Genomic DNA, 10,819 nt, shown 5'->3' on the forward strand with positions numbered 1-10,819 from the left:
CTTCCCGGACCTAGGGCCCGTGGCCCGCGCGAAGCAACCTGGACCGAGGGGAGCCTAGCGGCAGCAGAGTTCCTACTCGCTGTAACGGCTGCGGAGTAGCTACGAGCCTCCCGGTGAGTCGGTGAGAGAGAAGGTGGGGGCCGCGAGGAGGAAAGCGAGGTGCTGAAGGACCCTTCCGAGTCCCCTCTCCAACGCGTGAGAAACAGACTATCCAACCCCAACTCTGTCCGGTCCGCAATCGCCGCTCCCCTCTTCCGCCGCCGCCGCCTGGAGGGAAGTCGGAACGGCGGGGGTCACGGCGGGGGTCAGAGGGTAAAGGTCTTGCTCCCAGCAGCCTCCGCGGTGGATACGTCGCCATCTTGGATCCGCGGGACAAGAAAATTCATGCGGTGAGTTTTTGGCAAATTTTCGGAAGTCTGGCAGCGGGGCGCGCGGCGGGAGCGGCGGATTCGGGGCCCTCGCAAGGCGGGGGAATGCCTCGGGGCCGGGCCGGTCGCGCCCGGGGTCCGCGGGCAGCGTCCCGGCCCGCCGCTTCCCGTTGCTTTTGTCTCGGCTCCAATCGAGAGAGGGAGAGCGGAGCGGGCGGGGAAGGGGGGGTGGTGGCGGTGGAGGGAGGGAGGGGGTGTGTATAGGGAGGGTGGTGGACGGGACGTAAAGCGTCGCTGTAGTCGGGTAGCTGCAGCGGCAGTTCTGGATCCTAGGCCCGGTCCCTTCGGCTGGCGCTGGGGCTTCCCCCAGACTCCTCTCCCCCGGGCTCCCGCCAGCACGGAGAAGCCTCCGCCGCGCTGCTTCTTGGGGAAGAAGAGAAGGCGACAGCGGCGGTGGCCAAGGACCTCGGGCCCGCTTTAGACGGCGCTGCCGCCTTCCCAGCAGTTGCCCCGGTCTTTGGCATTTCACATTCTCTCAATACACGTACATCATCTGCAACTTGTCTGTTTCTGTGTATGTATATGTGAAAGATGGGGGATCCTGGACTGGCTAACGGGTCTCAGGAGCTGCCAGGCCCTGGGGTACCGACGGCTGTGTATCGAGGAAGGAGGAGTGCAGCTGTGATGCTTCCTCTGCTTCCGCACCCGGAGGGTGAAGCTTCCGTAGTCTGGTAGTGACTGAGTCCGGAGAGTCCTGGGGCGGCGGAGGAACCCGAAACGCCTCGGTCTGTGAAATTGCGAGCCCTAGGTTTCTACTTCCGCCGGGGCCTCTCCACCTTTTGCTGTCTTGAGTCTAACCGAAAAGTTTCACGGAAGAAGTGAGTAGGGTTAAAACTTAGTTCAGGCTCTTGTCCGTTTAGGAGAAAAAGCCTCTAACTCTTGGTAACTGTGGTCCTTAGCGAATATGAGGTTTTTTGTTTTTGTTTTTAATGAGAACATTTCCAAGGTCTTAAGTTTGCATTTATTTCAGGCCCTGTGGGTACGATATTACAACCATAAAAGTCTTACATACGGGTGCCACCCTCTTGAGAGGAACCTAAGCATCAACTCCCTTAGAATCTGAGCAGATGCCTTCAGTTTTTAACATCCAGAAGACGGAATGCAATACATTTTGTTTCATAAAACCCTTGGTCAGAGAATTCTATTCCTTTCTTAATCTTCTAGTCGTTTTCTAATAATTAAATACATTGATAGCAACCCTTAGATTCTTGGTGAAATGGTAGGAAGTACCTAGTTAGAATCTGTCACGAGAGAGGCCTTGCTTGAATTAAGAGTTCAAAGCTGAACAAATTTTTTGTCATGTTTGATATTAGGAATTTCTAGACCTCTGGAATCGTAAGTGCAGCTTTATTTGCCCCTTAAAACAACTTAAGTGGAAGTAATAAATATGGAGGCAGGGGATAGAAATTTGAAAATATTTGTTTACATACTGGGTTTATGTTGTTTGTAAATACTTAGTATATTTGACAAGTTATTTCTCAAACGTGTTAGCAGTGAACACGTCTCTCTTGCAACTTTGGAAGATAACTTTGTCCTAGGTGTAAGGAGTTGGTTAAGAATCGCAGCGGCCTGAAATGACTAAATGGCTGCATTCAGACAGTTTGATGTGTACATTCAGATCTCTTTTCCTGAAATACTCCTTAGTAGATCAAGATCTTTAGTTAACTTTGTCATGTTGAACATCTCTTCAGTTTGTAGTTCTTGTGTAATATTAAACCTAAAGGGAAAATACAGGATACATGTAAAAAGAAGAGAACTTGTGTTCCACTTGTTTCTTGATCTTTTAAGATCCTCATTTAATTTTAAAAAGGTTCTTTTCTCTCATTTTTTCCCCTGCTTGAGGGCTTGAAGTCCAGTGACTTCTGTGATTACTTTGTATTTTAGATAGAAATTGAGAAACTCACATTTTGGCATCTTGATTAATGCTGCAACAATAAAAATACTGTGAGCATCGTTTTTTGGCAGAACCCTTTTATTGTAAGTATACTGTATAAAGATATCTGTAACCTAATCTGATACTCTTGGGGAATTAGAATTGCTTATATATTTAACCAACCAACAGATACAACCTTTTAAAGATTTTTAGTTTCTGAAATACTTTAGTTTTAAAATAAATTTTTGTGGCAGAAAAATGAGAGCATAATGCATGAGTGATTTATGTTCCCTTCCATTTCTAATTACTTGATCTTGAAGATAAAATAAACTTCAGAATGATATTCCTCCCCGAGAGCTAGTTACTTATGTTTTTACTTAATAACTTTAGATATTTAATTTACTCTTTGATTTCTCAGAGATACTTCACAGTTAGTTATAATCTGAAAATTCTTTGTTCAAAAGTAATTACTTAGATTTATGAGTAGATTTTATTAGAAGTGCTTCTAACCCAGTTGTTTTGGTTTTTAATCTCTTCAGTAGATACTGGTATTAAAAGTATTTGTATTTTGAAAGACCTTTGCAGAATCTTTTGCAACCTCTGGGAAATTATAGGTTTACCTTTTCATTCACAAATATGCTTCATAAGATTTTCTAATAATGTGCAAAAAGAAAAAGTATGCTTCATGTTTACATATGAAATAATACTAGACGTTACTAGATTGATAAAAATATGTCAACTTTTTTTTTTTGCTTGTTAAAAGCAGTGTTAAACAGTATTTTTTAATTGTCTTAACATTTTTAACTGTAGAAAGTTCATTCTATTATAATTACATATTTAAAAGTAAACTGTCCATGTACTTGCTTATTAGGCATTTGAGAACAGCTTATGCAAATAGTGATACAATCTTAGGAAAAGATACTACTAAGATTTTATTTGTTACTTAGACATCTAGTAGATGTTGTGACACAAAGAAGCAAAAGAAACCAAGGTTCCAGGTAGGGCCGCTTTAGAGGCAGAGTTAAACTGAATTGCACTGTAATGTTGGAATAGAATCATACACACTACTGATATAGTATTGATAACAAAGGAATCATTTTGGTTGATGATAGGTGTGATTGTTCTTCCTTAACTATGGATGATTTCTACCCCAAATGCTTAAAGGAGTAGAATTTCCTTGTAAATTTTACTAGAGTTTTTGAAATATCTATACTAAAATTGGTGTCTGTTTAGGAAGTCTACTTGTGAAAACAAATAGAACAGACTAATGAGTTGTAAAAATTATTATATAATTTTTACCTTGTTTTTTTTCATTGAACTATATATATATTTTTTCCTTTGCTTTAGCTTTTCTGTTTGACATCCTTTTTTAAACTCTTAAAACTCCTCTTGTGACAAGTCTGATATGGCTCATGCTGATATGGTTTGTTTATTTATTTACTTTGTCTGTACTATTAGAAATGACCTGGAAAAAAGAATTCCTAATGGTTTATTTTTTCTCATAGTTCTCTGAAATACAGATGATAATCTCTTGGTATTATTGCTTGGGGGTATGCTATACTGTGAATTAATAAAATGTTTTATAGTGTTTTTTGGTAAGACCTCATAGCTTATATAATCATGAGATGCAAAATAAATTATCTAAGGAAAAAAAGAATTTTTTTTCTGGATACACTTTAATGGTTTGTATATATTTAGACTGGGGAATCTAAGTCTGTTTAGATAAAGCTTGATATTTTGGACATACTTGCCAGTTACCCTGAAGGTATTCCCCGTACCCTCACACACACCCCCAACTCCCCTGTGCTTTTTTTTTTTCCCTTTCATGCTTATGTTTTTATGTGGGGCTTGAATGGGATAGTGGTGGTGATATTTTTACTATCACTTCTCTGTTGTTTGACAAACATTATTTTTCAAAACTACATAGTGCCACTGTCTTAATGAATCTATAGTGTCACCTTCTGAATGAAAGCTTTCCTGATTTCCCAAATCCTTCTGCTGTACTGCTTTTATTCCTCAGATTTCTATTATTGAGTGTGTCACACTGTATTGTAATTTACTGTCCATCCCACCATCCATAATAACCTCCACTGGATTGTAAGCACCTGAGAGGTAGGGCTTTGTCTTACTTATATTTACATTTCTAGTACCTTCTAAGTGTGGTTATCAATAAATATGCAATAAACTGAACTGGTGCCAGATTGTCACTTGACACTTGGTGCTGTCATTGTGCCGTTTCCTAGTCCACACGTTGGAAGAAGATTGGAAAAGGGGATGGGGAAGAAGGGCATCCTGTATTCCTTTACTTCCTTGAATTGTTTCTTACAGTTTTGCTTCATAATAACCTATGGGAAACTAGATAACAAGCTTCTAAGAGAAATGTGTTTGGAGTAAGAACAGGACTTTAAAAAGTAGCAGAATGTTTCTGGCAGTATCTAGGTCTACCGTTTCTTGCTGTATTGCATGATTAAGGTCAGTGCATGAAGGAGATATTTTGTATTTACCCCATAATATATATTTACAGTTGCTTAACCATGAGATACTGTTAGATTTGGGCTTTTTGAAGTTAGATTCTATGTCCTCGCCTTTCTCCACCTTTTTACTCCTAATGCCTGGCCCAGTGCCTAGTACAAAGTAAGAGTTCTCTAGTTTTTGAATACCGTTCTCCTTATGAAAATTGGGTGAGATGATTTAATGTATTTTTATTGGCTGTCTAAATTTCAAAAAGCTCTAAAAATGGACTTTAAAAAAAAAGCAAACATGATGGCAAATTCCAACTGAAATTAGTAGCCTAATCATAGTCTTAGCGGTCTTAACCTCATTTTCCATTTTTATGTAGAAATATTAATGTATTTGATTGCAAGTGCTGTCTAGACCACCCTGTGAGGTTTTAGGTCATATATGATACATATGCTATCTTAACTTTCTAAAATCTGACAAATTCCAGTTCTGAGAAATATCTGGCCTTTAAGGGTTTGAATAAGAGATTGTGCACCAATTTTGTGTTCATTTTTTGAGCTATAGAAATAAAAACAGTAAATGACTTCCAGAATTGCATACTGGAGATGTTAACATTTGACTTAAGATCTTAGAAATGTCTCATTTGCCTGTGTATTTTTCATTGACTTTTTAATATTAGACAGAAAGCTATGAAAGATACAGAGAGAGAATTTGTTCTAGTACTTGGGACACCAATTTTTTTTGTGCTTTTACTGAATTGAAATGTCTTTCCTTATGTGAAAGTAGATGAGAATGCATACACAGTACATATTTACTTTGCCAAGCTTTTGCTAAGAAATGATAAAATAAGAGAAAAATTTGTGTTCTGGCAGTTTAGGTAACAGTGAATAGATTTGCCTGTTTTCAAACATATTGATATATCATTTTCCATTTATATTTTTGGATGTTGAAACAACCATTTTTTAATCAACATTGGACAAAATGTAATGACTGATCAAGTATTAATAATACAATGTGTTTGGGAGAGGAACATTTGGTTTTGTGTCATATCTGGCAAGAATGTGTTTTTATATTAACTTTTTACATTATAGATTATGATGCTATTCATACAAATTTTGTACTTAATTTTCTGTTTGTAAGAGTCCTTCATAGGTTGGTAAAATAATAATAATCACTAAGTTTACCATGCTATTCAAAGGACCTCATTCCTTTTGACTTTGTTTTACTACTTAATCATGTACGTAAAAAAAAACACTTGGTAGCCTTCAAAGCACTTTCATAATATACCACTATAATTTTATAGTGTCATTTTAATGTTAAGTCTTAAGTTTAAACTTTTTTTTAATAAGGTTAAATTTTAACATTAACTTAAAGATAGAACAGTTAATTTGTTTTGATTAGCATGAAAATTAGTAATTGGGAATTTTGAAGGCCATTTTATCCTTAGATTGAACCTAGCATCTAATGTCTCTCTCACTTAATTTAATGCTGCTCTATAGGGAAAATCCTGATTTATCAAATCAAGTAGGTGTAAGTAGGTTTGTTTTTAACTGATCATCCTTTAGATTCAGGATCATTTAATATGGAAATTTGAAAGAGAAGTATTAGGAAATTGTGTTTCAAGTGACTTTTTGGCAGAACACAGTAGCTGCTCACATTTTAAAAAATGATAAACATATTTAAGAAGCACCAAAACTTTTAATGATAATCCTGTGTTATAATGAGAGTAAGTAATAATACTGTATCACAGACACCACATTTTACAAGTTTACTTACTATTGCACAGTTATTTTTTGAGAAGATCATGTGTTGAACTTTGTCTTGATTTAGTAGTACATGAAATAGTGCTTTAAGGGTATTGTTTTTATAATTTTATGAGTGAGCATGTCTGGCCTTACGTTAGAAAAATTTCAGAGCCATAGAACTTTTCTAATCTCTGCATACTTAAGAGAAATTGTACATATATTTATTGACATGCCAGGCCAATCTTTGAGGTGTATAGCAAAACTGTTTAACCTGACAGAACAGATTACAGTCACCAGATTTTACATTTGACACTTGATGCACTTCTGTGTTCTGTATGTTTATGAGTCAGACATCCTAAAATAGATACATATGTGTAGGATAGTTATACATAGCCCAGCGCGTCAGGAAATTTGACCTCTGATTGTATTAAGATGTTTCAAGCATAGTTTGAAAACTGCCGAACTTGATGTAGAGTCACTTCCAACCTATAATTATGTATTTTTAAAAAATCAAGACTTTGTCTTCTCTCATAGAATTTGCTTGTTTTTGAGTAGACATTTTCAACTAAACCCTTTAATAATTTGAGTGTTTATTCTTTTCTACATATTACAGTAAGTGCTGGGTATATATGATGGTGAACAGGACGAGTCTCTGCCTTCATGGAACTAACATCTTAGGTGAGGAGACATAGTAAACAAATACAATTTCAGAGGATGGCAGTTATGAAGAAGATAAAGGGGGGTACAGTTACAGCAATTGGTTATGGATGGAAGGAGGAGACTATTTTAAGTAAGTAGGGTAATGAGGGGAAGACTTCTCTGGTGGTAGCTTTTGAACAGAAAGTGAGAAAGAGGACAGCCATGCAAAAATCTGGGTAATGTTTTTCCATGCAGAAAGAAGACCCTAAAATGGAGTCAAGTTTTTCATGTTTGATGAAAACAAGGAATTTCATCAGGAGTTACTTAGTGCTTTCTGCATAAATAGGGGCAAACTGGAAAGGGAAAAAGAGATGATTCAGATGTAAATCTTTGTCTTCCAACTGCTGAAAATGTTTTGATAGACCCAGTAGCTTATAGAGAGGAGGAATCACTCTTCATTTAAGATGTCATGATGTTTTCTGGATCTGGTGGAATGAGGGGTATCTCTCTCTATTAGTGGAAACTTATAAAGGAGAACAAACTTAAAACTTTGTGTTTGCAGAGGATAATCAAAACATTTAAGAGATTCTGACTCTGCAGTATTTTGATAGACTTTTCTTAGAAACTAATCGGTAATGATTTTCACGTTTACTTAGATTTCCTTTTTCAGTTCAATAAATATTACCATGTGCCATGAACTGTTAGAGGTGCAATAAATTAATTCTTGAAGTTCAGTTTTGTGATGAATGCTGTGGATACATACTAGAGTAGAACAACCTTGTCTGAGGAAAGGAAAGAGTTGGTTTCAGATCAGTGATGTTTGAACTGGGTTCTGAAGGGTGATTTGGTGGTTCAGTTAGGTGGGGGAAGGGGGATACGGAATCAGCCCTGCAAATACGAAAAGTCTGGAAGGATAGACTGGATTTAGAGAATGACAAAGTAATCTGTAGTACTTGATTGAATCTTTGGACCTCATGAGAAGTTGACTGAAGGAATGAATTTGCCAAAAAAGTGAGAGACTTTTTTTTACATGATGAGGAATAATTAACCAGTTTTTTTGAACAATGTGAGTGAAAATCAGATTTGTACTTCAGGGAGAAATTTTAGGTTCCACAGGTGATTTATAATTAAATTACAGACTTGATGTTTCAGTGTATTTTGAAGGATTTTTTTTCCCTCTGTTAAATACAACATATTCTGTATTTACATTGGCAGGATTTTTAAATTATTAACAACTTTGAAATTTTGTAGTTTGTTATTTTCCAGAGAACTTGTTATATATATATAAACCAGTGTCCATAATGAAAAATTTTATGTTAATGAATGGAATGGGATTTGTTATGTAAGTTTTAGGGCGGGCAGAGTTTGAATGTTGTATTTGATTCTGTTTGCAGGCATGAAATTTAACATTATGTCAGTAAATTAAAATACCAAAAGAGTCTAAATTAGTGATATAATTCATTCTTAGGAACTTATACCTATATTGTATTTCTAGCAGTACCTATTTTGCAATGCTGATGTGTCTGTTTTTCAAAATACTGCACATAAATTATGAATTTATTTTAGGTTGCTAACATTATTAATTCTGACATTTTAAAAAAGAGCCCAAATGAACTGTTTTTAAATAAAAAAGATTGCCTAAGAATGCACTTTGAGCAAATTACTACTTTGATAGGATTCACTATGTACCTCTTTATTTTTTTTTCCATAGCAGAAGTATGTTATTCTACATGATGACCTGGAGCTGCCCAAGTTGCCTAATTGTTGTTGAGTTTTTGACTGAATAAAATGGAACTGATTATAACTATTTCCTATTAAAGAGAGTTATATTGTGCTGGAATTTTACATGATTGTGTTGAAGTCTCTGGTACTCACCAGCCTGAATTGATAAGCTGTGTGACTTATCCTCTCTAAACTTCAGGTTTCTCATTAGGAAAATGTGGATAGGTAAACTGTATTTACCTCATAAAGTTGATATAACGCATAAAGGCTCTTGTGGGGTTGTTTGTTTTTTGGAGTGAGGTTGCAAGTTAAAGATAAGCTTCTGAAGCAAATGAGAATTAGCCACAATTTGTTTCATAGAGTGCGCTATGCTCTTTTTGTATTGAATTCATAAATGTAAACTAGAAGAGGGCAGTTTTGTTCTTACATGTTTTTCCTACCAAGAAATTTGTTTAGATGACATTGTGTTAAGGGTTATATGTAACACTTTGGGTAGCATAGATCCATCTTAGCATTTCTCTGTCTGAAGCATTTGGCATGGTACATGGCACATAATACGTATTTAATAATTTCTTTTGCTAAATGGGACAAGTCTTAACAGGGAGAGCACTGACTTAGGACTCATACTGTGTCTATCACTTAGGACTGGAATTATGTCAGGTTATCTGTAACAAGTTTCTTCTCTGTGCTTCAGTTTTCATCTCCTTAAAATGAATAAAATATCTTCTTTTAGACTTATTTAGAAGGTTAAATGGAGCAGGAAATGGCACAGTTCAGTTCAGTCGCTCAGTCGTGTTTGACTCTTTGTGACCCCGTGAATTGCAGCACGCCAGGCCTCCCTGTCCATCACCAACTCCCGGAGTTCACTCAAACTCAACGTCCATTGAGTCGGTGATGCCATCCAGCCATCTCATCCTCTGTTGTCCCCTTCTCCTCCTGCCCCCAATCCCTCCCAGCATCAGGGTCTTTTCCAATGAGTCAAGTCTTTGCATGAGGTGGGCAGAGTACTGGAGTTTCAGCTTTAGCATCATTCCTTCCAATGAACACCCAGGACTGATCTCCTTCAGAATGGATTGGTTGGATCTCCTTGCAGTCCAAGGGACTCTCAAGAGTCTTCTCCAACACCACAGTTCAAAAGCATCAATTCTTCAGCGCTCAGCCTTCTTCACAGTCCAACTCTCACATCCATACATGACCACTGGGAAAACAATAGCCTTGACTAGATGGACCTTTGTTGGCAAAGTAATGTCTCTGCTTTTGAATATGCTGTCTAGGTTGGACATAACTTTGCTTCCAAGGAGTAAGCATCTTTTAATTTCATGGCTGCAGTCACCATCTGAAGTGATTTTGGAGCCCCCCAGAATAAAGTTTGACACTGTTTCCCCATCTATTTCCCATGAAGTGATGGGACCGGATGCCATGATCTTCGTTTTCTGAATGTTGAGCTTTAAGCCAACTTTTTCACTCTCCTCTTTCACTTTCATCAAGAGGCTTTTTAGTTCCTCTTCACTTTCTGCGTTAAGGGTGATGTCATCTGCATATCTGAGGTTACTGATACTTCTCCCAGCAATCTTGATTCCAGCTTGTGTTTCTTCCAGTCCAGCTTTTCTCATGATGTACTTACTCTGCATAGAAGTTAAATAAGCAGGGTGACAATATACAGCCTTGACGCACTCCTTTTCCTATTTGGAACCAGTCTGTTGTTCCATGTCCAGTTCTAACTGTTGCTTCCTGACGTGCATACAGGTTTCTCAAGAAGCAAGTCAGGTGGTCTGGTATTCCCATCTCTTGAAGAATTTTCCACAGTTTCTTGTGATCCACACGGTCAAAGGCTTTGGCATAGTCAATAAAGCAGAAATACACCACTCCAGTATTCTTGACTAGAGAATCCCAGGGACAGAGGAACCTGGTGGGCTTCTGTCCATAGGGTTGCACAGAGTCGGACACGCCTG

General features: G+C 37.8%; 1 protein-coding gene across 9 annotated transcripts in view; it reads left to right on the top strand.

Annotated features, from left to right (window-relative positions):
• The first annotated feature begins 318 nt into the window (after positions 1-318).
• CNOT2 (CCR4-NOT transcription complex subunit 2) overlaps positions 319-10,819 on the top strand; it is a 129,633-nt gene continuing 119,132 nt past the window's right edge. For 6 of the 9 annotated variants that reach the window (XM_040233453.1, XM_040233455.1, XM_040233454.1 and 3 more), the window contains exon 1: positions 319-389. Coding sequence is in view for 1 of the 9 variants with exons in the window: in XM_040233461.1 (XP_040089395.1) it covers positions 385-389 (5 nt within the window). In the remaining 8 variants the exon portion in view is untranslated. The remainder of the gene's footprint in view (positions 390-10,819) is intronic. The other 3 variants (XM_040233456.1, XM_040233461.1, XM_040233459.1) reach the window with 3 other exon arrangements.

This window comes from Oryx dammah, unplaced genomic scaffold (genome assembly GCF_014754425.2).
Source record: "Oryx dammah isolate SB20612 unplaced genomic scaffold, SCBI_Odam_1.1 HiC_scaffold_29, whole genome shotgun sequence".
Taxonomy (NCBI): Eukaryota; Metazoa; Chordata; class Mammalia; order Artiodactyla; family Bovidae; genus Oryx; species Oryx dammah.